The sequence below is a fragment of the Haliotis rufescens genome, unplaced genomic scaffold (genome assembly GCF_023055435.1).
Source record: "Haliotis rufescens isolate VD_foot unplaced genomic scaffold, xgHalRufe1.0.p SCAF_12, whole genome shotgun sequence".
NCBI classification, from domain to species: domain Eukaryota; kingdom Metazoa; phylum Mollusca; class Gastropoda; order Lepetellida; family Haliotidae; genus Haliotis; species Haliotis rufescens.
The window spans coordinates 31,926,459-31,954,131 of NW_025963802.1; the positions used below are offsets into that span (position 1 = coordinate 31,926,459).

The window sequence follows — 27,673 nt, forward strand, 5'->3', positions numbered from 1 at the left end:
TAACACAACTGATATACAATATTGATGAGCAGGACAAAGCACACTACTGCTGCCAGTGTTCGTGGCACCGCTTCCAAATGATTTCAAACTTAGGGTCAAGTGGGTCAAGTGTATTACCGGTACTTGGGAAAGCGACCCTGGGCCCCATACAACAAGGTGTTTGTAGCACTACAGTGAGTGAGTGAGTTGGGTTTAACACCGCTTTTAACATTATTCCAGTTATATCACGGCATGTCAGCTTAATGTGGGAGGAAAGCCCGAAGTGATGCAGGTCTCAGACGTTTACCACTACGGTGAAACCCATGAGCACGGGTATAGTGCTGACAAACCTAGAAACATAATCGGGGCGAACCGGGATTCGAACCCACAATCATAGGTTTCTGGCTTGCCCAAGGGACGCAACTCTGTACAGCGAATCGCGGCGCCTTAGACGACTGGGCCACCTGTGCCCCCCTTGTAGCACTACAACTACAAGTCTATGTTAAAGCATGGGAGTTACAATCACCTTCGCACTAACATCGCTTTGTGAAACGGGGGCCAGGCCTCCAGGCCTTTAAAAAACTGTTGTATTCTGAACATTTTGAGTTACATAAATATGATTCTTTGTAATTATTAATCTCTGTTGAACACCAATGAATAAAAAAACTTCAGTCTACAAAAAAAAAAGTTGTTCATATTATTACACTTCCATTCACAGGTTCAGTTTTGAAGACAATTAAGAGACACTAGTTTGAAACCCTCCGGACATATAGGTGAGGAGAGTACAGCAAAGTGATTCAAATAAACAGAGGGATGCTTTTTCTGAATATTCTCTATGCAATTGTTTCATGGCTGTGAAAGCACCATAATAGTATTGGCAGTAATATTAACTTATATCTGTTGGTAACTGCAGCTTAAACAGCTAGATGATGTAGAACACAAATTCTATGCACACATACGTCTAACCCTACATGGATAGTACTAAACAGGCAACGTGGACTGTTGATATATTTTGCATGAATTCACATATGATTGGTTTCTAATTTCCTGATTTTTATACCTGGAGTACAAGAGGTGCATCTAGATTAATAAACTTGGTTTGAAATTCCTGGTGTTGGAACGTCGATGGTATGGTTAAACGTTTTAACAGCAAATGATATATACTGGTAGGTCCAAGAACCTGAACATGCTGAAGGAGACACTTCATAATAATATTTCTTTTGCAAAAAATTATTATTTTAAGAACTATATGTCCTTTTGGCATCAAGGGGCTTTACAGACATAGGAGAGTAGAAACAGAAACTTATTTTTAAACAACAGTCATGATGAATATTTCTGGATTTCTGGAACCAAGTATTCTTTGGCAGGCCTCACTGTGGTTGCGAGGATCTCGTGCCTGACAATAGTTTCCTAGCCTAAAATATCAGCTTGAAAAACATTACTTTGACATTTGGGTTCATACAGGTTCAGTCTCAAATTTTGAGGTCTTTATAAGATTTTTTTCCCAAATTCAAAACTCTCAGCAGCCGATCACTGAAACTGAGATAACTATGTGATTACTGAGAGTAAATAGATCATTTACAAATTGTTTTCTTTAAAGATTATCAAGTTCAAAAGATTTCAAGCTGTTCTAAAACTAATAAAAGATTAACAGGGTTTTTTAATTTTGTAGTTGCTTAACATGTTTAAAATGACTTAAATACACACTTGTCGCTTGGATTCAGCAAATTATTGTATCTAATGCATCTCAAACACACAGAACATTTGCGAGATATATGCTTGAACAGGCTGGCTACCATTGCACTGAGCCTCAAATACTGCCTGGTAATAGCATCATCATCATCATCATTGTCATGAACACCAGGTGACCAAACAGACATACAAGGGATGAACAGGTTGCCCAGAGCTGTCTACTAATGTGCTTGCCACTAACCGCTAGATCCTCATTTGTTGTAACTGTGCAATGAAGTCAATAGGAAAATGGTTGTTTGGAGTAGCATGTAAAAGATTTAGGTTCCCCAAACGAACATATTATAGAAGAAAACCTCATGGAACCCCAGACCCGCCCTAATTTCAACACTGCATTTGAATGCTTCAATATACTGATGAAATATCCCATGTAAACCAGCAACTGAAGAGATTTATGTAGAAAACATTGCAAAGAAAAACAAAGTCAACCCCCCTCTTGCCACAATCATCTACCATGGCAGACAGGTTCTGATCCCAGCACTGCTACCCGTACTAAGGTAAGTACATGTCCACATGGCCAAGGTCACGACAGCTCCATGAATGTAGGTCGCGGACAACTCCATGAACATGGGTCACGGACAACTCCATGAACGTAGGTCGCGGACAACTCCATGAACATAGTTCACAGACAGCTCCATGAATGTATGTCATGGACAACTCCATGAACGTAGGTCGCGGACAACTCCATGAACGTAGGTCGCAGACAACTCCATGAACGTAGGTCGCGGACAACTCCATGAACATAGGTCGCGGACAACTCCATGAATGTGGGTCGCGGACAACTCCATGAATGTGGGTCACGGACAACTCCATGAATGTGGGTCACGGACAGCTCCATGAATGTGGGTCACGGACAGCTCCATGAATGTTGGTCACGGACAACTCCATGAATGTTGGTCACGGACAACTCCATGAATGTGGGTCACGGACAGCTCCATGAATGTGGGTCGCGGACAACTCCATGAATGTGGGTCGCGGACAGCTCCATGAATGTGGGTCGCGGACAGCTCCATGAATGTTGGTCCAAACAACTCCATGAATGTGGGGCAAATCATGTCTCGCACATCATTTGCACCACTACAGGGCAACTATCAAACCTCAAACAGCTAGACAGAAAATTTGGGGAAACTCAATTTGCACTTATCGTGGAGCAACTTCCACACACATACCTGAGATACTGTAACAAAAAACAAACCTGTTCTAACCAATAAGATTGTAGTCAATGGCTAGTGTTTGAGTTAAGTTTTATGCTATTTTGAAAAGTAGTTCAGTTATATCACGGCATGTTAGTCTAATGTGAGAAAAGAGACCGATGTGACGTTAAAAAGTCCTAGATGTTAAAAGAATTTTTTTTTAAATGTATCGAAACATGAAGTCAGTGTATCATGACATTCAAATAGAACATCTCTGTTTCGGAGAATTGTGGAACAATGTAGGCAAAGCTCACCCATCAATTCTTCGTAGCGGAATACATATGGCTGCTGTGCAGTATAGCAGTGAGTCTGAAGTGTGTTTATTTTTACTTAGCTAATGAAATAAGACTGTTAATAACTCTTGGATGCATATTCATGCAAACCCTACTACTGCCTGACATTAAAGTGAGTGAGTGAGTATGGGTTTACGCCGCTTTTTGCAATATTCCAGCAATATCACGGCGGGGGACACCAGAAATGGGCTTCACACATTGTACCCATGTCGGGAATCGAACCTGGGTTTTCGGTGTGACGAGCGAAAGCTATAACCACTAGGCTACCCGACTGCCCCTGACATTAAAGCAACGAGTAGAACAGCCTAAGGATATGGCAAATGTTGAGCACATCAGGTGACAAACATTGCCATTGTCAGATGTAAGCTAAGTGCTCATTGGTCTGAGAACTCACAGGCTTCCCTCTCACTTGGTCCAGTCCATGTTGTTGGTTATATATAACGACTACACTGCATCGCTGCCGTATTTATTCATAGATGATGGAGACGTAATGAATTGTAAGCTGTAAGCTGTAAGCTATAGCCTCATAAGCCTCCACTCCTCACATCATCGTTTCCTATCACTACATAGTACCCAACAACGTCTCACAGGCATGAGACTCATATCATCTATCAACAAACAAACCAATCTTTGGTCTCTTAACATGGTCTAAAAATTGTTGCAAAATTGGTCCAACATGATTGTGTAACATAAGAATACGCTAAACGTCATCCTTAAAATTTCATTGGTTCTCACTAAAATTGTTACGATTAAAATCTATATGATAAAAACATTGTTGGTTAGCTTCAACTATTTGAAATATAAATGATATGATAAAATGTTGACCAACATAGTAGCAGTAAAACAATCTACAAAAACACTAGATGGCACTAAACATTGACCGGGTTACATAACTTAAAAACAAACATTATAAATATGTTAATAGCTCAAACTAAAAACATGGCATATAATAACAAAATAAAATTACATAGGTATTAAAGTTTTCAAGTAAACAAGCAGGCTTAGAAATGTAAACAAGAATGTTTAAAATGTACATTGACTTGCTTGTTATTATGAACATCATGATACTACTTGAAGAGTTTATATAATCATGATAATACAAATCGTATTTCAACTAGCTTACATCTGCTGACTAGTACACACCTTAAGTTTGTTTTCATGAATGAAGAATAGTTTTTTGTTCAGAGGATACTTCTCAACACGACGAGGACAACGTAACACTGACAGGGGGAAAAAGTAAATTATCTTTGTCTTGATTTAATCACTTCAAATAGAATACTTCAAACCCGCTTCTCATTGCATTTTAGTCGAAGAAAACTGCTTGTGATCGATTTTATAAACAAGCCTTACATATATCAAATCATCACGTTTGTCAATGATCAGTGAAAATGAACACCCCTGACCAAAGTGAAATTCTTCCTCCATGCTTCTTGGTCTCTTATTTCTTCAGCTGATTGTCAAAGGTCATGGTCCCTGACCTTATCCTTGAAGTCAAGGTCATCTGACCTTGCTACAGAGGTCAAGGTCATCAACTGACCTTGTCCTTGTCCTTTTTTGTGAGAAGCTCGTGACAAGTATTGCAAACAATCACAGTCTCAGTCTGGGCTGCTGGAGCTGAAACAACATAAAAGAAACATAACCTACTCATGTCCCAAACCAGTGATAGGTTCTAGTGAGTGTAACACTATCCTCTGGCCACAAAAGCTGCCTGAGACTAATATAAGTGGATCGCTATTTTTCAGGGCATTATCATTTGCAGAAGCCCGAGGTCTCCCATTATGGCCCGACGAAGGAGGGCAGTTGAAAAGACCGAGGGCTTCTGCAAACGATAATGCCCTGAAAAAAACCGTTACCATTAATACAGCTAAAATGGATGGAATTTGTTATCAAATATAAAGAAACAACAATATCGGTTTTGAAACATTTACTGCAATCAACACGATTCTATCCTTATCCTATGACCTCACCTAACAACGGGCATGACAATGGCTTGGCGTCAAGCAATTTGAGGGCATTATCAAGTTACAGTGGCCTGCTGATTTCTGATAACATGCGGACGGTTTAATGATAATTCTATCCATTTTAGCTATAAGAAGTCAATAATTTTCAAAGCCATCTGAAATGGAAGATAGCATACATGCTGGCCTGGAATGAATGATAAAGTTGTTTAAAGTTGGAATTAGTACTCCTTGGTTGTCCAGTGTATCTCAATTCAATTCTCATAACATCCATGGACCCATTTGCCACCAAATGAGTACGAGTCAGCAATATTCCAGCTACATTACACTACCAACTCTTTTGGGTAAACTAGTGGTCGACTGCATGAACATCGATCCATGTCGTCAGGGCACAGTATCGCAAATATGCCAGGTCACACACTTTGTACCCATCCAATACTCATGAGCTGGGACAAACAGCAGCTCCCAACTCTTTCATAAATGATTGTGTACATGAGGACGTTATCCTGCCAGATCAGGCCTAGACTTACACGTGGCTCCAAACACGGATCTAGGGACCTTCTGGTTGCAGCACTTGTTACAGAAGTGGTTCCCACAATGCCGGCAGTAGTACTGCAATAGAAACATGGATTACATTTCACTCAGATTAATATTGAGATGATTTGACTTCAACATGTTCATAAGGAAAACAACTGCTTCTCAGATTATGATCATTGTTCCTTCTAGTTGACAAAAGGAAGAGCGAGCACTTTGGGTTCAATAGTGACAAAAATATGGGGTTATTTTCAACAACAAATAGGGGAGTGGTGGGTGTGGTGTTTCAAAGGAAAGCCATAAACTGCTTGGCGATCCTTACTCTCACATGGCATGTCGTGTGCTTGTTTGGAAGTTTGACAGTTTATCCGCAGTTTGACGTCTGGTGCTTTATGCACATTCAAAAGTCATGTATTTCCTATTTCAGTCAAAAACAGCCAAGGAAATAAAGTCAAAAACTTCTCTTAGAAAATGGGATCAGTCCAGGATTTCCTCAGCTCGTCTTTCACTTGCCATTGCTTGCTGTTAGGCTTGCTGGTTAATGAATGGGACAGTCCACTTTGGACTGTCCCATAACATGCGCCATCTTTCACTGTACTTTGGGTTTTTTCAGTAGCGTCTTATATTGCTCAACACCATAATGTGGGTGGAGATCTTTACAGCGCAGTGCTGCACTGTAAACCATTAAAGAAACCATAACAGGCTCTGCCTATCATGTCAAGACTAAGCTTTGTTTCTTGTGAATAGTATTTAATTTGTACCTACCCTTCTTTTTAAAAATGATGAGAAAGACACTTTGCATGTGAAACAGTTTTCTGGAAAAGAAATGCATTCAATGAATATATATTCAAAATAGCATAAACACAATAACTTATTTCTTTATTTTAACAAATATTGCCTAAAAACAAATATCATTCTCAGCATCATCAGAAGAATGATGAAGCAAACACACAAAAGATGGACAAGCCTTGACGGAACCCCTTTCCTCCTGAAACATAAGAACATATCAGGCGTTTTATCAACTTACCACTGGCAAGCTGTTGCCGGCGCCGCTTGAGTTCCAGGAGCCTGGCAACCATACCAGGTTTAGATGGCGCCGGCTCCAGTCTGGTAAGGTGGTCTCCGTCCAACTCTACTGTGTTCTCATCTAGATCTTCCTGGATGGAAAGTTTGAAGACATAGTGGGTGAAAACTCAGCAGTGTAACATTAGTTTTGAGTGTGAGATATTGAATTAGGGAGTCAGGAATATGACAGTTGTACTGTAATAGTCATCTTAGAGTGTCAATCCTCTCAGTTCTCTCAAAATATTTGTTGGGCACTCAATCAGTTATCTTTTATAGGTTGGACATGTCTCCCTTAATACGTAGATAGGCAGTGGCCAATTTCCCGTAGGCTGAGATGGGATGGCAATATTCATAGCATTATTTGGTCCTCTGTGTCACATGAAAACAAATATAGCAGACTATGTGAAGTAAACTTGCCCTTGACGTAATTAACATTAACAGAGTGAGTGAGTTAATATTTAACGTCACATTGGCAATATTCCAGACATATCGTGATGAGAAGTTAAACGTTTAGAATACATATATGTAGATTAAATAAAAACCTGTCATCGATGGGCAGTAAAATAACTAGAATATCACAGATTGATATTTAAAACTTGCATACAACCATAAAAAGATATCACTATATGTAACAATACATAATAAAAAGGGCTACAGATCGCCAGCAGCTGAAAGCATAGATCACAATGCTAGGGTCCATGGGGACTTACAGTACCATTGCTTCCTGCATCATGTGCCGGACCCCAGCCGGATTTACATCATCCCTTCAGGTGTTGGCAACTATTGTCCAATTTAGCCAAAGTTAAATGAACACATATTCTCAGTCTCATTAAAATCAGATCTAAGTTCTTGTTGCCGCTAAACAAAGATCTGAGGACATCCCATTATGGGTCACGTCAGAACAACCTTCCCCGAAACTTTGACCGACCACTGAAATGTCTAACAAGAAGTCGACATATTAGAAAGCAGCTTTCTCGAGCCTTACGTTTCAACCTAGTGACTTCCAATTCAGACTACATTAAATTTTTGAAAACTGAACAAACGAACATTCCAGAGTGTTTAATATATGGTTGAGATTGTATGGCAGTGCTTCCCCATGTACTGTGCAACACCTACTCCGTTCAAATGTTTATCCCACGGAGGCCAGAGATAGACGATAATTTTGACAGAATCAGTCGTACAGGCCGTAACTGTCATTCAGAATACACCGTGTTAAAGTTTTTGAGGTTGCATGATCAGAAAAAAACATTCAGACTGTCACTTTCATGATCTGGTTAGCAACGCTTTGATTGGTCAGATGAAAGGTCGTTCTGATGTGACCCGTAATGGGATGTCCTCAAATCTTTGTTTAAAGATAGCGAGAACTAACATCTGATTTAAATGAGATTGCACATATTCTACGATTAAAAATGTGACAGAAAAAAATACTTCGAATGACGTGGTCTTACATACCCCCTCTGGGGGACAATCATTTTACATTACTTCAACCCAACATCACCAGAGGTGTTTGTTATTACTTTTAGTGCAAATGCAAACTTTCAAGGTGTACCCCCAGGTCTCCTAACATTTGTAATCAAGGATTCAACACATGTACACCTACAACCAGATTTGGCACAGATTTGTACATTTTGAGGCTTATGTCCATTGGCTGAACCAACAGCAAAACTAGTATGTGCACAAACAAACCATTTTTCATTATCGCCACTTGGTCACCTCATAACAATACATACTATACAGTAGGGCTGCAACGAATACACTATGAGGCGAATACGATTTGTATCATGAATATAGGGTAACGAATACGAATAATAATTCACGAATACAATAACAAGTCAGCAGTTGATGTATCACTTGTCATATTCAGCATGTTCAGTGAGGCAACAACAACATAAATTATTTGACATGGTTTGTTAATTTTTAATATTTTATTTAATATTTTATTAAATATATTATTCATTTATATACTGCATTTATCCAGGTACTAGTATCTGCTCAAATGCAACAATGACCAGTGACCACAATACTGTCAAATTAAACAGTATAAGAGTGTTGTCTTATGAAGAAATCTATGCATAAAATATGTTATGGGTATTTTTTAAATTTAAATGCATTTGCTTGCATATTCATAAATATTCGATTCTAGTAGCCACGAATAACGAATTCAATTCTTGAATGGATACGGTTCGATTCACCGAATATGCAAGTGAATCGTAACAGCCCTACTATACAGTGAGTAGGGTGTGTAGATATTAGATCATTACCCACTCAATGAGATCCTGTTTCACAAAGTAAAGTCGCACATTTGTCAAAGGGAGATAACTTGTGAGGTTAGGTGAAATCGTGTTTAACGTCGCGTCCAAGATTATTTCACTTGTATAGCGACGTGCATGCAAGTTTGTGTGTGTGGCTGCTTGCCGATTTATAGTGCTAGCACACTGAGATACCATGCCGCAGTTTAACTTGAATACCCCACTCAGACACAGTATACTGACTCCGAGCCGACCAGTCCTTGTTTTAGTCCCTTAGTGTCGTGCACCAGACAGGGTAACAACAAATACCATCTTTTAATGTCTTTTGGTATGACGCGGCCAGGGATGGAACCCCGGACCTTCTGCTCTCCGGGTGGACGCTCTACCACTAGACCATGAAGGTGGTCGGGAGATAATTTGTACTTAACATGCTGCCACAGCTACACATAGGAATACTCACATCATATAGCTCATCTTTGTCTGGGGAATCTGTTACATCCCCACTTGAGGCTGTGTCACTGCTTCCCTGATGAAAAATTCGACCAGAGTCAATCAAAACTAAACCTTGAAAGGTACTACCATGATTACTTTTTCATCCACTGAAGGGGCAGTCGGGTAGGCTAGTGGTTAAAGCATCCGCTTGTTGGTTGGTTGGTTGGTTTGTTGTTTAACGCCGCACTCAGCAATATTCCAGCTATATGACGGCTGTCTGTAAATAATAGAGTCTGGACCAGACAATCCAGTGATTGATATCATGAGCATCGATCCACACAATTTGGATCGATGACATGTATCAACCAAGTCAGTGAGCCTGACCACCCGATCCCGTTAGTCGCCTTTTAAGTCAAGCATAGTCACCTTTTACGGCAAGCATGGGGTTGCTGAAGACCTATTCTACCCCAGAATCTTCACAGGGCGCATTCGCTTGTCACCGGGTTCGATTCCCAACATGAGTACAATGTGTGTAGCCCATTTCTAGGGTCCCCCGCCGTGATATTGCTGGAATATTGCTAAAAGCAGCGTAAAACCATACTCACTCACTCACTCATCCACTGAAATCAACACAGTACCTTTCAAAAATCTTAGGAAGTGAAATTAGATAAAACATTCCGGCAATTTTTCTTTTATGAAGTTCAAAAATAATGTACAACAATAAACTGGTCCAAATATATACCAACATTCATAAAGGTCTGATTTGTAAAACATGTAATCATCCAAGACTTGCTCCCACAGGAGATATTGCTCCGTGAGCTCAAGCTGTATCTCGTGGCAATGAAATCGCATCACAATGCTTTGCAGACCATTGTGATGTCATTGTTACCATGACGTCACAATCAAATGACATCACTAATGGCTCTGCTAGTACTTTTTACACTTAGGACACTGCTTATTACTGTTCACAAACTGAAGAAGTGGAAGAACGATGTTGGATGATAAATATAATCTCACCCTTTTGTCTTTTGAAATTAAATATGTCAACATGAGTTGATAAAAGTGGAAAAACTCTAAGGCTTGTCAAAAGACACTCGGGTGAGATTCTCTATTTATACATCTTGAAGATACAAATAATGAAACATTTACTAAGTGCTTGTATCAAGCAATCATACATCTATAAACTTTTTGTTGTCATCATCCCAAACTTGAAATTGTTGAAAAGAAAACAGTTCAAGCTACATATGACATGATGACTCCATTCAATGAATCTCCAAACATAATTTCCACAAATTTCAAGTTAGGTAGCTTCAGTGTGTCAAACACATTCCACGACAAAGAAAATGTGTTGTAATTTCATAGTCTCTGTTCATTCTCTACTCTACACCTTGTATCTATTGAGAGTGGGTTACCTTTGACTGGGATTCAGATGGAGTGGCGGCAGTGCTCTGTGAATCACTGGGGTTCGCTGCAGTGCCAGAGCAGGGCTTGCCATTTGCTATGTTCTGCAGAAATGTCCACTGGCTGTGGAGAACTGGAACAGAGCGCATCAACAAATAATGTCATTCTAGTTCAAAACGAGTTGCCAGATTGATATCAACTGAAAGAAAATCAAAGTCATCACTTTTGCAAGAAATGTTCGCATTAGGCATCATCGATCGACTTTGTTTTCTCATTTTAATCATGTTCATAATCCAGACAATTGTCTAAACTGAACCAGTGTCCAACCTAGAATTGAAAATCAAGGGGGGACTTGTCCCCCCATCATGTAGAAAATAGGGGGGATTTTGAAAAAGTAGGTGGGATAATTGCTTTCTTCAAAAATGTCTTATTTTGTATTATGTACTGGAACATCATCATATAAAAGTGTAACAGATCAGAATAAAGAACTGAAATGAATAACAATGCTTTGTGCTTTTTTCTATTTTGATTAAAAAAGTCTGTAATTCTTTTGTTTTTGTGCGACATGGTCATTCACTATTCAAAAGATCGTCTGCTATGACAGTCGGCGATTCATATTGTGTGATTTCAGAAATGAAACTAAAACGAACTAAAATGCTCAAAAATATTTTCAGAACTATTCAAGATAGAATATTTATTGTCTTTAAACATCTTGTCAAAGGTTTTAGATTACTAAACAACAAAATACAACATAATTTTGATCAAAGTTTTGATACGTTTTCTTCTAAAGTAAATCAAATTTCGTTTCCTATGCCAATCCTATCGATAATTTATTCAGCAACCCAAGGGACGTCACTCGTGTTCGAACTTCCGGTTGTTATCGATCGGTCTTCGACAGTTGTTTACAATGTTTGCTGTGAACTGTCTTTCTTCGTTAATTGATTAAAGATTTAGTGAGTATTGAATCTAAAGGTAGGGATAAACAGCTGATAAAGTAAGTGACTGTACAAGAAATTACTGTGTGCGACAGATCGCGCTTTGATTTTTTTATGAGGGGCGATTTGATTTTTTTTAGCATGAATCACGCAATCATGCGGCCTGGGTTGGACACTGCTGAACATGCTGATTGGATTTAATTCAAAGATTAACATGGCTAGCCTTGTGGTTAAAGCGTTAACTCATCTTTTCTTTGACCCAGGTTCAAATCTCCAAATGGATACAATGTCTGAAGCCCACTTCTGGCCTCCACCTGATATTGTCAACCTGACTGAGGACAGTGCACAGCCAAAGGCTATCAATAACATCAGCGGGAGGGATGTCTGTGGGTAAGCCTAGTGGTGAAAGGTGAAAGTGTTCGCACATCACGCTGAAGACCCAGGTTCGATTCCCTACACGGGTACGATGTGTCAGGCACATTTCTGGTGTCGCCTGCTGTGATATTGCTGGAATATTGCTAAAAGTGACATAATACTCACTCATTCACTCTGAATGGTAGTCCCCAAGAGTAATTCATGTATTCAACATTTGCCATTGATTACTTCAAATCAATCAGACACCAGCTAATTGTTTCTGTCACAATTTTGACTACTGACCTGGGCTTAAGTATCTCCTGCTCTCTGACTGGTCATTATTAAATATGTTGAATCAAATGACGTCTGCCTCAGCTTGTTTCTTTTGGATCTATCAGGGGTTGATTGATTGATTGATTGATTGATTAATTGATTGAGTATGGTTTTACGCCGCTTTTAGCAATATTCCAGCAATATCACGGCGGGGGAACACCAGAAATGGGCTTCATACATTGTACCCATGTCGGGAATTGAACCCGGGTCTTCGGCGTGACGAGCAAACGCTTTAACCACTAGGCTACCCGACCGCCCCCTATAAGGGGTTGGATTGCCTTGATAATTCATATTTATGCATCAGTTCACAACACAGCTGGGAAGATACTCACTATTGATGGTGTCTCTGTGACCACAGAAGAACAACAACATAATTTTGATCAAAGTTTTGATACGTTTTCTTCTAAAGTAAATCAAATTTCGTTTCCTATGCCAATCCTATCGATAATTTATTCAGCAACCCAAGGGACGTCACTCGTGTTCGAACTTCCGGTTGTTATCGATCGGTCTTCGACAGTTGTTTACAATGTTTGCTGTGAACTGTCTTTCTTCGTTAATTGATTAAAGATTTAGTGAGTATTGAATCTAAAGGTAGGGATAAACAGCTGATAAAGTAAGTGACTGTACAAGAAATTACTGTGTGCGACAGATCGCGCTTTGATTTTTTTATGAGGGGCGATTTGATTTTTTTTAGCATGAATCACGCAATCATGCGGCCTGGGTTGGACACTGCTGAACATGCTGATTGGATTTAATTCAAAGATTAACATGGCTAGCCTTGTGGTTAAAGCGTTAACTCATCTTTTCTTTGACCCAGGTTCAAATCTCCAAATGGATACAATGTCTGAAGCCCACTTCTGGCCTCCACCTGATATTGTCAACCTGACTGAGGACAGTGCACAGCCAAAGGCTATCAATAACATCAGCGGGAGGGATGTCTGTGGGTAAGCCTAGTGGTGAAAGGTGAAAGTGTTCGCACATCACGCTGAAGACCCAGGTTCGATTCCCTACACGGGTACGATGTGTCAGGCACATTTCTGGTGTCGCCTGCTGTGATATTGCTGGAATATTGCTAAAAGTGACATAATACTCACTCATTCACTCTGAATGGTAGTCCCCAAGAGTAATTCATGTATTCAACATTTGCCATTGATTACTTCAAATCAATCAGACACCAGCTAATTGTTTCTGTCACAATTTTGACTACTGACCTGGGCTTAAGTATCTCCTGCTCTCTGACTGGTCATTATTAAATATGTTGAATCAAATGACGTCTGCCTCAGCTTGTTTCTTTTGGATCTATCAGGGGTTGATTGATTGATTGATTGATTGATTAATTGATTGAGTATGGTTTTACGCCGCTTTTAGCAATATTCCAGCAATATCACGGCGGGGGAACACCAGAAATGGGCTTCATACATTGTACCCATGTCGGGAATTGAACCCGGGTCTTCGGCGTGACGAGCAAACGCTTTAACCACTAGGCTACCCGACCGCCCCCTATAAGGGGTTGGATTGCCTTGATAATTCATATTTATGCATCAGTTCACAACACAGCTGGGAAGATACTCACTATTGATGGTGTCTCTGTGACCACAGAAGAACCACATGACGAATATCAGACAGATCCACCGCGCCGGGAAGACCACGAGTGACAGGATGAACACACTCAGCTCAGCATGGAAGCTGAAATGGGTTGAACAGCACATTACTGTATGTGGCAGCTTACAAATCTAAACAGGCTTGAAGAAACACGTGGGGGATGTAACTCTGTATGGCACAAATCGCACTGTAAATGCACTGTCAACATAAAATGGTTTCTCAAAGCTCTTCAGATTCTAGCCTCGTCACGCTAACTGGCAACATAATAATTTCACAAGGTGAATAATTTGATGTAAAGAACTTTATTGTAAATATGGCCCAAAAACATGATGGATTAGGCTTAAAAAATATAGAAGATTTGGTTCTCAAACAATGACTTTTGCGAGCATGGCGAGTGGAGTTTTTTTTTAATTGCTTGTTCAAACTAGTATTTAACCAAATAAACAGTTGTGTACCATCAACCTGGGAAAGGGCCTCCCTACATTAACAAGCATACAAACTCCCACTGCCACCATGACCATAACATGATATGTGCAGTGAAGCAGTGTGCATGGAAAGGGAAGTAACTGCGTGCTATATTGGATCGCATGGTATTTAAGTATTAGGATTTTTATATTTTTTTGAAAATGGAAGTAAAACCGAAATGTGTTGCAGACTTCATGATGCAGGGCCTCAGCACCAAGACTATTATTTTTTTTAGCCTTAGCAATGTCAATTCTAGTCAAAACTTACTGGTGATGTCTTCTTGACAAACTTCCTTACCACATCACCCTGCTGACAATACTGGCATATGTAGGTGCAAAATATGGTAATAATTATGCCCAAATAATAATGCTTGGCAACTCTGGTATTATCATTGCATTTATCATGTTTATGCTATAATGGAAAATTAGTGAGTGAGTGAGTTGGGTTTAACGCCGCTTTTAACAGTATTCCAGTTATATCACGGCGTGTCAGCTTAATGTAAGAGGAAAGCCCGAAGTGATGCAGGTCTCAGACGTTTACCACTTCGATGAAACCCACGAGCACGGGTATGGTGCTGACAAACCTAGAAACATAACTGGGGCGAACCGGGATTCGAACCTAACAATCATAGGTTTCTGGCGTGCCCAAGGGACGCAACTCTGCATAGCGAATCGCGGCGCCTTAGACGACTGGGCCACCCGTGCCCCCTAATGAAATATTAAGCACTAAAGCCTCTCCTCTTTTTGGTTTTATAATCAGTGAAATACAAGTCACCTCTATGAAACTATAATCATAGATATAGCATTATAAACATGATTTGGGAAATTAATAATTCCAATATGGGAATATTTTGCTGAAATATGCTTTGAATATTGACCGCTGAGCATGTTGACCCTTGAGCATGTTGATCAGGTCTTGATAAATCCAAGCATGATTATTATGATGATTATTATGATGATAAATGGTGGACTACATATCACTCACATGATGGCTGGGATGGTGAAGTCCCACTTGAGGAGAGCGTAGAAGTAGGCGAGGTACTCGTTACACTTCACCACAAAGTCATGCATCTGTATCAGGCTGGAAAATAAAGAACATGGTCAACCATTGGTGATAGGTATTGGCCTGACTTTCACATTGGAATTTATAACAATAATATTTCATGTATATGTATCACAATATATTGCATGTATTCTTTCATCTGTAATTAGACCGCCTCCGTGGTCTAGTGGTAGAGCGTCCCTTCAGAGACCCCGCCTGGGTCATACCAAATGATGTTAAAAGATGGTACTTGTTGTTACCCTGTCTGGTACTTGGCATTTAGGGGCTAAAACAAGGACTGGTCGGCTCGGAGTCAGTATACTGTGTCTGAGTGGGGTATTCATCTTAAACTGCGGCATGGTATCTCAGTGGACTAGTACTATAAAGCATCATCAGTCCGGACTAGTACAAGCAGACACATAAGTGCAAAAATCTTGGACGCGACATGCAGGGGATGTGAACCTCCATTCCCTCTACACCTTTTTGAAAACCAAATGTAGTTTATTGTAGGCAGTAAAGTTAACTGAGAGGAGTTTGATATTTTGGACCCTTCCCTTTTAAAAATGCTGGATCTGCCCTTGGATATCCCAGTATGGATGATGTTTTTGACAGATCTGAATCTGAATTTACAATTCTATTCACATTAATAAAATCATCCAATAAAACTTGTTTATCATTTTGTGATCATAAAAGTACTTTTTCACTTGTAAACTTGACAAACACATAGGAAACATATTGATATGATTACCATATTTAACATTTGTTTAATGCAATGGAAGAAACACAAAATAAACATGGGATTCAGAAACTGAAACAAGTATTATCTATCTGTCCATGAAACGGAGGGGATCAAACTTTCAACATTACAACTGCTTATTTTCAAATGTTGAGATGACATACACCACAGTTCATGGGGTTGAACATTTGTTGAAGATGGATCAAAAGTATTTTTGACACTAAAACAATTTGTGAGTAATCTGTACATTTCTAACCCTTCATTTTTGTTGTTGCTTAACATAAGAGACAGCAATACTCCAGCTATATCATTACAATCTGAAAATAATCAAATCTAGACCTTACAAAACTAAGTGACTAATATAATGAGCAACTCCTATGCCGTAGGGATACGACACTTTCTTGCAAAAAATATCCACATGGTCTTAGATTGGAATACACAATGGGGGAAATATGTAGAATCAGCAATAGAAACTAACAGTTTCAGCCCACTAGTCCTTACAATGATAACATATAGCAAAACCTTTAAAAATGGCAAATTTCTACAAGTCCTTATGATACCTTTCCTAATGGGCAGTTTGGCAAGGACTATAGGACTAGTGCCAATTTCTAGCGCTGAGAATGGCCAAATTTTTTGTAGGGGTGTCGCAATTCCTGATTCGATGAATCTCAAATTTTCACTTGCCCATTCAACACATATGACTTCCCATGTATCAATTAATGTTTTTATTACGTGTTGATTTTCAAAACATTTCACACACAAAAAAAACATAACTACTGGAGCTAGCCTTTCTACCATGAAACAAAAATTGAAATCTGATTAGGATGACGAGAACGATTCTCAAATAATCTGTCCAGCGATTTATCCATAGGATGGTTGATAGCAACAATATCTGATCACCTGGGCTGATTCATGACGTACACGAACATGGATATTTTAATACAAAAACCAGAGCAAATTAAGCATCGCGACACTATCTCATCGTGACTCAAGTGGGTTGATACTTGACACCTCTATAATTGCCTGCCATCACCTGTATCGGAACTCGCGGACAGTATGCAGGGTGTTATTCTCCTCGTCGCTGGCATAGAAGTTCACCCTTCGCGTGTCCGGGAGTATCTTGTCTATTGGAATTTATAACAATAATGTTTCATGTATATGTATCACAATATATTGCATGTATTCTTTCATCTGTAATTAGACCACCTCCGTGGTCTAGTGGTAGAGCGTCCCTTCAGAGAGTGGAAGGTTTGGGGTTCGATCCCTGCCTGGGTCATACCAAATGATGTTAAAAGATGGTACTTGTTGTTACCCTGTTGTTACCCTGTCTGGCGCTCGGCATTAAGGGGTAAAACAAGGACTGGTCGGCTCGGAGTCAGTATACTGTGTCTGAGTGGGGTATTCATCTTAAACTGCAGCATATAAAGCATCATCAGTCCGGACTAGTACAAGCAGACACACACACATGCATGCACGTCGCTATATAAGTGCAAAAATCTTGGACGCACATGCAGGGGATGTGAACCTCCACTCCCTCTACCCCATTTTGAAAACCAAATGTAGTTTATTGTAGGCAGTACATTTAACTGAGAGGAGTTTGATATTTTGGACCCTTCCCTTTTAAAAATGCTGGATCTGCCCTTGGATATCCCGGTATGGATGATGTTTTTGACAGATCTGAATCTGAATTTACAATTCTATTCACATTAATAAAACCATCCAATAAAACTTGTTTATCATTTTGTGATCATAAAAGTACTTTTTCACTTGTAAACTTGACAAACACATAGGAAACATATTGATATGATTACCATATTTAACATTTGTTTAATGCAATGGAAGAAACACAAAATAAACATGGGATTCAGAAACTGAAACAAGTATTATCTATCTGTCCATGAAACGGAGGGGATCAAACTATCAACATTACAACTGCTTATTTTCAAATGTTGAGATGACATACACCACAGTTCATGGGGTTGAACATTTGTTGAAGATGGATCAAAAGTATTTTTGACACTATGTAAAACAATTTGTGAGTAATCTGTACATTTCTAACCCTTCATTTTTGTTGTTGCTTAACATAAGAGACAGCAATACTCCAGCTATATCATTACAATCTGAAAATAATCAAATCTAGACCATACAAAACTAAGTGACTAATATAATGAGCAACTCCTATGCCGTAGGGATACAATGACATTTTCTTGCAAAAAATATCCACATGGTCTTAGATTGGAATACACAATGGGGGAAATATGTAGAATCAGCAATAGAAACTAACAGTTTCAGCCCACTAGTCCTTACAATGATAACATATAGCAAAACCTTTAAAAATGGCAAATTTCTACAAGTCCTTATGATACCTTTCCTAATGGGCAGTTTGGCAAGGACTATAGGACTAGTGCCAATTTCTAGCGCTGAGAATGGCCAAACTTTTTGTAGGGGTGTCGCAATTCCTGATTCGATGAATCTCAAATTTTCACTTGCCCACATATGACTTCCCATGTATTTCACACAAAAAATAATACATAACTACTGGAGCTAGCCTTTCTACCATGAAACAAAAATTGAAATCTGATTAGGAAGAGGAGAACGATTCTTAAATAATCTGTCCAGCGATTTATCCATAGGATGGTTGATAGCAACAATATCTGATCACCTGGGCTGATTCATGACGTACACGAACATGGATATTTTAATACAAAAACCAGAGCAAATTAAGCATCACGACACTATCTCATCGTGACTCAAGTGGGTTGATACTTGACACCTCTATAATTGCCTGCCGTCACCTGTATCGGAACTCGCGGACAGTATGCAGGGTGTTATTCTCCTCGTCGCTGGCATAGAAGTTCACCCTTCGCGTGTCCGGGAGTATCTTGTCTAGGATGCGGGTGTGGACTTGGAAAAGACACGCAGCGGCTATGAGCATCACCAGGAAGGCAACCAACACAAACATCGCTCCTGAAAACATCAATGTTGCTGCACTGTAACCCACATCCCTTAAAACACCAATATATTTCGTGTTACTATTGCCACACACACATTGACCTGAAACATCAATATTGCTACAAAATGTAGAGTTGTATGGTTGTAATTAGCAGTATAACAGCTATATGACGGCTGTCTGTATGTAATCCAGTTGGACCAGACAATCCAGTGATTGACATCATGAGCATCGGTCCACGTGATGACATGCAATTTACCAAGTCACCAAACCTGACCACCTTATCAATCTATTCACCTCTTCTGACAAGCCATGCACCTCAGTGGAGGATGCACCTGATACTTTGATGAGGAGCCTTACCTTGTGTGAGAATCAAGCAGCAGAAAACTGAGATCAACCATAAGGCCACTGTCACACCAGGCAACTTCCACCTGAACAACAATTGAAAACATAACTGTCAACGATCATATAGAAATCAGCACTACTCCTATAGTCCTTACCAAACTGCCCAACTGATAAGATATCATAATATAAGGGTTTTGCTATACAGTAAACTACGGTTACAACGAACTCAAAGGGACCACTTATTTTAGTTCGTTATAACCGTAATTCGTTATTAGCATTTATACAGCATATATACAGCAAATGGCCGGGACTAAACATGCTAAAAAATAAGTTCGTTATATCAGTCAGTTGGTTATAAGCGTGTTCGTTATAAGCGTATTCGTTATAACCGTAGTTTACTGTATGTTCTTATCATTATAAGGGCTAGTGGACTAAAGCTGTTAGTTTCTAACCCTGGACAAGTAGAAATTTGCAATTTTTGAAGGGTTTTGCTAAATGTTATCATTATAAGGTCCAGTGGACTAAAACTTAAGTGTCAGATCTATCCCTGATGTATTACAATATGAAAGTCACAAGTCTTCTAAATCCATAACACTTATTACAGAGTCAGTAAGGTCTTATCCAGGCCCAAATTTACGTGTTTCCTGTTTCAGCCTATCCACAGAAAGATAGGAAGGTCTGTTTTCCTTCTTTGAAAAACAGTAATTTTCAGTTTGTAATTTACGATCTTTCAATTCTGTTTTTCTCACCAAAGTTAAGTAAACACCCCTTATTTCTAATTTTGAGAGCACCCTGAGCACTTATCACATCGAATACGGTAAAACATGTTCAATACAGAAAACACTGACATGGTGACAAAAGCTGATGGTGCACATCAAGAAAAATAAGAAAACAGTTTGAGGGCAGGAAACACAAACCATAATTTCTTTTAGGCTAAACAATGATAAAGGACCAAAGATCACCATTGTTCAATCAGATTACCGGTAAACATAATTATGGTAATACACTGGAAATCACTTCAGTACATTTCTGTGATACTGTCAAAGAGATTGATATTTCAACATATCACATTTGTTTGTTTTTGATGTTTAACACCGCATTCAGCAACATTCCGCCTGCATGGTGACAGCCTGAAGATAATCAAGTCTGGATCAGACAATCCAGTGATTGACATTATGTGAAACAATCCACGCTGTTGGAAGAAGGTGACACTCCATCAACCAAGTCCTTGAGCCTGACCACCGGAAGAAACTAACACTTTAAGTCCACTGGTCCTTATAATGATAACATATAGCAAAACCCTTAAAGATAGCAAATCTCTACTTGTCCTTATACCTTAACTATTGGGCAATTTGGCAATGACAACAGGACTTTAGCCAATTTCTGGCGCTGCTGACCACCCGATCCATTAAGTCGACTCTAACGACCAGAATAGTTTGCTAGGAACCAATTCTAACCCTGAATCCCATGGGATTCAAGATATTACAAGGCACACAAGAAGCTGAATTGAACATGAAGATCATCCACCTATCCATCTTCCCGAGGCAAGAGAGTTAACTGACTATCAAAGTCCAGTTTCCACCCTTGCCGAACTAGGCTGGTATTATGGAGTTACATTTTGGCTGGACTAACGAGTCTATGCATGGTCCAATCAAAATCACAACGAAATTGAAATCAGGTTCGTAAACTGTCGTGCAGATTTAGGTCGATTACAGGATTTGCAAAGCATGTGCACCGCCAACTCGTTGTCAACAGACATTTTCCAAACCTTTTCATGTTTATAATCAAGGTGCTCATATGATTTGATGGACTTTGCGATGTAAGACTCGTTTTATCCCAAGATAGATCTTGATTATAGATTAGATGGTCTTGACTGGGGCACCACCATTTTGTTTGAAACAAATGCAAGTGATGGAATCTGATTGGTCCATAGGAAAGGCTAAGACGGGACATAACTCGTAATAACTTCTCTACAATCGAGCCCAGGAATTCCAGCCTAGTTCAGCAAGGGTGGAAACTGGACTTTTAAAGTCAGTTAACTCTCTTGCCTCGGGAAGATGCCACCTATCTAGCTCATGGCAATAAAGTAACTCCAGTACAGATCTCTCTTTATAGAAACATGGCACAAATGTGGCTATGGCGTTAACAAAGTATTTAACTCAAGATGTTTTTTGTATTACTTTTACAAATTGAAGCAGAAGATTGCATTGCATTGCAGTTGTGACTTTTCCTGTCAGTGTCTACCAACCTTCTCACATCATCCACTGCAAAGAGGACGAAGGCAAAAGGCTCGATGAGTTTGGAGAACCTCTCCACCTCCATGACGAAGTCGGCGATGTCCACATAGTTCTCTGTGTCCTTCTCAGAGGAGTTGTCCTGCTTCCCCATCGTCGTTGGTCTGAAGAGGCAAATGGCACAATAGTGAATAAAAAGAATTTAATTATTTTTTTTCTATATGTTATCGTTTGATGATTAACATGATTAAGTTAGGGTTTATGCTCATAAGTCTTTTATTTATTTATTTATTTATTTTTTATATTTTTTTTACTAAATTCAGTACATGTTACATATTTTAACCATGTTAACATAAAGTAACATGTAATTCTACATTAGTAAGTGTAGGTTATGTGCCCTAAGGTCATGTCACGTCACGTCACGAGACAACAGTGTATTGTTTCCGTCATCCTGACGGCATTATTGACGTCATTCGAATCTTATTGTGACGTGAGGTTGGAATGACGTCACACAAGAAAAGACGTCATAGCTGCGGATTGTTGACGTCATTCGACAAATTGTGGTTCCGCTGTTGTTGCGACTTGCTGTCCTTATAGGTAAACACTAAAATTTATCTCTGTATGTAGACATCTTCTTCTGTAATAAATAGAACATTATTTTTGTGTTCATGTCATGCTAGGTTTATGACTTTCGTGCCTAAATTCTAGTATTTACCGGTATCGAGATTTTTATCATATTGCGACCTCACCGTATTATTACACCTCTGGTTGGTTGGTTGGTTTGTTGTTTAACGCCGCACTCAGCAATATTCCAGCTATATGACGGCTGTCTGTAAATAATTGAGTCTGGACCAGACAATACAGTGATTAATATCATGAGCATCGATCCACGCAATTGGGATCAATGACATGCATCAACCAAGACAGCGAGCCTGACCATCCGATCCTGTTAGTCCCCTTTTACGACAAACATAGTCACCTTTTACGGCAAGCATGGGTTGCTGAAGACCTATTCTACCCCGGAATTTACACCTCTGGTAATCATGGCAATATAGTGTAATGGTGATTCAGGTGTGTATGTTAGGGGTTAAACAGAATTTAGACACTCGTGTCGTACACCTAGTATGACATGAACTCGAACATAATATCCTCTATATAAGATACCTAACCCTTTGGAAGTCTGTCAGGAAACAGGTGAAAGCATCAATATGAAGTCAACAGCTGATGAATGTAGCAGGCTTATTAGTAGGGCTGCAACGAATACACTATGCGGCGAATACGATTCGTATCATGAATATGGGTAATGAATACAAATATTAATTCACGAATACAATAACAAGTCAGCAGTTGATGTATCATTTGTCATATTCAGTGAAACAGAAACATAAAATATTTGACATCGTTTGTGAATTATTAATATATTATACATTTATATACTGCACCTATCCAGGTACTAGTATCTACTCAAATGCGACAATGACCAGTGACCACAATACTGTTAAATTAAATATTATAAGAGTGTTGTTTTGGAAGAAATCTATGCATATTATATGTTCTTAAGGATATTTTTAGGTACAGGGTATGTAAATGCACTTGATTGCATATTCATAAATATTCAATTCTTGTGGCCACGAATAATGAATTCAATTCATGAATGGATTTGTTCGATTCACCGAATACGGGAGTGTATCATATCAGTCCTACTTATTAGGGTCTTTATTAATAAAATCCGAAGCTAATTTAATTTCTTTTGGCCATTGCGATGGGAGGGGGTGCTAAAAACCAATGCACATATTGGACACTGACACATATATATGGTTGGAGTGACCTAGCAGGAAGTTTGGTACCAATACTTAATAACTCATACAAGACGCTGTCTAACATGTTGTTAATCATATAATCCCAAAATAGGATATTAAATGAATTCAACCATCACTTAAAATTGCAACAATATTGTTGCTGTGCTTTTATCATATTCATAATTTTCAGGTAAGAATAGTTTGCAAATGTTTGCAGAGATGTATCTACATGGTGTATGATTCAAGCATTTCTCTGGACCTGCCTACAGGCCAAATTGGCCCATTACCTGCAGCAATAACCCATAAAAGTCCTAAATGTAAAACATAAAATTCATATAGTAATAACTAAACTGATGCTTTAGTCACAATGACTTGCAATTTACTGACAACAGGACAAAAGATGATACCGTATTCGACATGATAAGCGCCCATGGTGATATTTGCTAATATACCAGTATTGGCTAGTGAACAATCCCAATTAGCACCCCTTCCGATTGATCAATGTTCACAAGACTTATTTATTTGTGTATAATATGCACTCGTGTGTTATATGCAATTAATTTCTGGAAAATATATCTGTCGTGCATGATACGCACATACTTTTCTTTTGTATCATTTTAGGCTGTCAGCGTAAACCATGAAGTTTACAATCTTTCAAAAATATATTCTAATAAAAGCCCCCTATTTCTAATTTTGAGCGCACCCCGTCGCTTATTACGTCGAATGCGGTAAGCCTTGAACATGTAATTTTATATCATTGCATTGAATACTACACAATACACTGCTTAATGCCTCCAAAACAAGAACTTTTTAAAAAATCCCAATTTTTAATATTTTCCTAATGTGCTTGGCAAGGTTAGCCAAGTTAGAATGTTATATAAATCCCTGTGATTATTTCAGAGACTGATGTTGATCACTAACTTGGATTGCTAATTCTTCAAACCAATCAACCAATTCTTCAATCCATTATGTTAGGGCTGGGATGGGTAACTCGGGTACATGGGTCAGGTGGGTACTGAGTAAGACCCGGGTACCCACAGGACTACCCGGACCCGTAGTAAGTCATTGTTTAATGTTATATTGTTTAATGGCAAAACATATTTCGAACTCTATGGTTACACTATAAGTGACAAATTTCGTTCTGACTATACACACATTCCTTCTGACTTTATATGTTTGCATAATGATATAACTTCAGTCAACATCAGTGTATGCATGACCAGATTGGAGGATACGTGTATCTAAATACATTTTGACAGGAGTACGGTCAAACGTTTCCCAATCAGACATTTTGTACACCTCTCTTGTGACCTACAACGGGTACCAGGGTAGGGTCGGGTAATAGGGGGGTGGGTACACGGGTAGTAAATTTGGACTCGTCCCAGCCCTACATTATGTACATAATGTACATTATGTGAAAGTAGGAAACACATTACCTCCCCGCCTCAAGTTTAGACCCAAGGCAACAATCAGGATACACACTATAAAACAGTATTATGTAACAGTTAGTTGACACATCCTCAGCCCCCACGTTCCTGTAATCTGCCATGCTTACTGGTGGCGCTATGCTACTTCTGCCATTATAGGAGGTAACTCTATTGTTTCGGTTCTATTTGTAGAGTATCGCAATCTCAGAACCTGACGATTCAAGTATCATGTACCTATAGTTAAGTATCTATGATATTGTAGGTGTCGGTGAATTGTTACAGCCGTAATGTTAAGCATACTGAAATCCCCTGAGCCACATTTGCTTCAGGGCAATAATTATCACTGTCACGCTTACAGTTATTAAGAATCAGGAGTGCCTTGACCCACACATCATGTACTCAATGGTGACATATGAATAGAGCAAATGACACAAAATTGAGTAATCATTGCTAATCCTTCTGTCAACATTACTCTGATCACAGTAATCATAACATACAGCCAGATTGGTTTGTGTGTTTGTTGTTTTACGCAGCACTCAGCAATATTCCAGCCATATGACAGCAGTCTGTAAATAATCAAGTCTGGACCAGACAATCCAGTAATTGACATCATGAGCATCGATCCATGCAATTGGGATTGATGACATGCTATCAGCATCAAACCAAGTCAGCGAGCCTGACCACCCGATCCCGTTAGTTGCCTATGACAAGCATAGTCGCCTTTTACGGCAGGTATGGGTTGCTAAAGACCTATTCTACCCCGGATCTTCACGTGTCCATACAGCCAGAAGTCAATATAAGACTACAGAGAATGATAAAGAGAAATTTCTTTATTTAGTTGTTTGGTTTCGATGTTGGACAAAGTATATTTCCATGTCTGAGAACTTATCAACATGATTCACATTATCCTGATTAAGGATGTGATAACTAAGCTGAATAAGCACAGGTTTGTAGCGGTAGAGCAATTGATCAAATAATCAGTTAAACCATCCATCTTGACATTAAAAATGTTTTTTGACAGCCGTAACAAATACAATTTGCTGTCTCCCTTTTAAGCCTGCCCCACAATTTGCAAAAAAACAACTTGTGATCAGCCAACTGAATCAGATGCATCATGTAATATTATTCATTTTCATGATAAAAATCTCAATAATGATCAATTAATATCCCATGGTTAGAAATTAACACTAGCCCACCAGCCCTGGGCTAGTACAAATTCCTGCGGGCTAGAACAAATTTCCTAAGTTTCCCATTGTCTTAACATTACAAGGACATATTATCTTTACCTGGCCTAGTAAAGCCTTTCAGTTTAGTTCTAAGCCTGTAATTGATTTGATAGCTTTAATTATTGACATGAGTATTTAGGGAGATAACCACCACAATTTGTTTCACACATATGAAGTATCAGTACTTAACCCTAAGTTTGACACTGTCCAAGAAATGTGATGGGTTCCGGCAGTCAAAACATGACCATGTGTGATAGCTAGTAGATTTAAGTTAAGAGATATAAGTATTTAGCATTTTATCTAAAGGATGGAAGCAACTCCTGCCAAATATCATGCTTGTACAGAAGCTGTAGCTTCCGAAACTGGTGATGATTTCAAAACCATTTGGCCCTTGTCAGTTAGACATGTTGCAGTAACATATTTTTAGTATTGTTTATAGTTGCATTTCAGATAGTTACCTATTCCCATTCACCCTCTTTTAAGCAGGATAAATCATCAAACAACTACATTATTCTGTGTATTCACATCAATATCTTGTAGATCCATGAATAAAATCAGATGAGCAGAAATAAGGCAATAAATCAACGCAAACATCTTAAGGAAATAAACAGATGTTTCAATGATAAATTATCAGCATGAAAATCCATCTGTAGAAATAATAGCTACACCATGAGATATTTTCACAACACCAGTGACAATGCAATATGACCCAGGCTGAAATATTACCTGAAAAGAAACATTTCTTGTTTGTTTTTCATTCCTGTCAATAATTTTCACGGAAATAATGTTCTATCAGATACTTCACGCCCATCGATGCAAAAGCTTACCTTGTTGCAGTGTTCTGCAACATAGAGGACACCTGTGTAATTAGGAGGTCATCGCGATCTATCCAGTCTGACAAAGACGTTCTGTATTGCGAATGTGGCTGATTGATTGATTGACAATCTCTTCCTTTTCTGTTTTTCTGCGACAAGTGCTAGTTCACTGCAGCGCCTCCCGGAATGTAAGGGGAATAACTCTTCCGCATTCCAACACAGGTGGAATGCCGCTAAGGAATGATGCACATGTTGCTCAAATGCTAATGCTGCTTTTCATGCATGCTTTTTAAAAAAGTGAAACATAAACAAACATTATCACTGTTTTATATTAATTATATCTAATAATTTATGTATTGTTTATATTCCCTTAAAGTATTTTCAGCATTATTCTGAAAGGGATAATACATTTTCAATCTTGATATTCTATATTTATAAGCTCATATTCACAGCTCATTTAAATGTTGTTTGATGGGTTTGTATCCATGGTCTGATGCCCACACAAACAATATCAGCTATCTGGTATCTAACTACAGTGAAACCCCGTTAATCTGAACT

The 27,673-nt window shown here is 38.9% G+C and overlaps 1 protein-coding gene across 2 annotated transcripts; it reads right to left on the minus strand.

Moving 5' to 3' along the window:
- Nucleotides 1–416: 416 nt before the first annotated feature.
- On the minus strand, nt 417–27,294 carry LOC124117494 (protrudin-like). Of its 2 annotated transcripts, XM_048393548.1 has the most exons (13): nt 27,128–27,294; nt 21,863–22,012; nt 19,630–19,700; nt 19,115–19,286; nt 15,527–15,622; nt 14,070–14,161; nt 12,808–12,828; nt 10,865–10,986; nt 9,481–9,546; nt 6,734–6,863; nt 6,472–6,521; nt 5,703–5,784; nt 417–4,828 (listed from the first exon to the last, which is right to left on the minus strand). In XM_048393548.1, exons 1-13 carry the CDS (start codon nt 27,148–27,150, stop codon nt 4,743–4,745), a joined length of 1,161 nt encoding a protein of 386 aa, XP_048249505.1. In that variant the 5' UTR covers nt 27,151–27,294; the 3' UTR covers nt 417–4,742. The 2 variants fall into 2 exon arrangements, with proteins under 2 accessions (XP_048249505.1, XP_046335376.2); XM_046479420.2 differs by lacking the exon at nt 12,808–12,828 and having other exon boundaries at nt 14,049–14,161.
- Nucleotides 27,295–27,673: the final 379 nt, after the last annotated feature.

Excerpts from the sequence above, each read along its gene's own strand:
- LOC124117494 (XM_048393548.1), bottom strand. The coding sequence starts at position 27,150 with ATGTTGCAGAACACTGCAACAAG. Across the intron at positions 12,829-14,069 it reads CGTCATGTGGTTCTTCTGTG|GTCACAGAGACACCATCAAT; the intron begins GTCACAGAGACA and ends TGTTCTTCTGTG. Across the intron at positions 5,785-6,471 it reads CATCATTTTTAAAAAGAAGG|TACTACTGCCGGCATTGTGG; the intron begins GTAGGTACAAAT and ends TTTCTATTGCAG.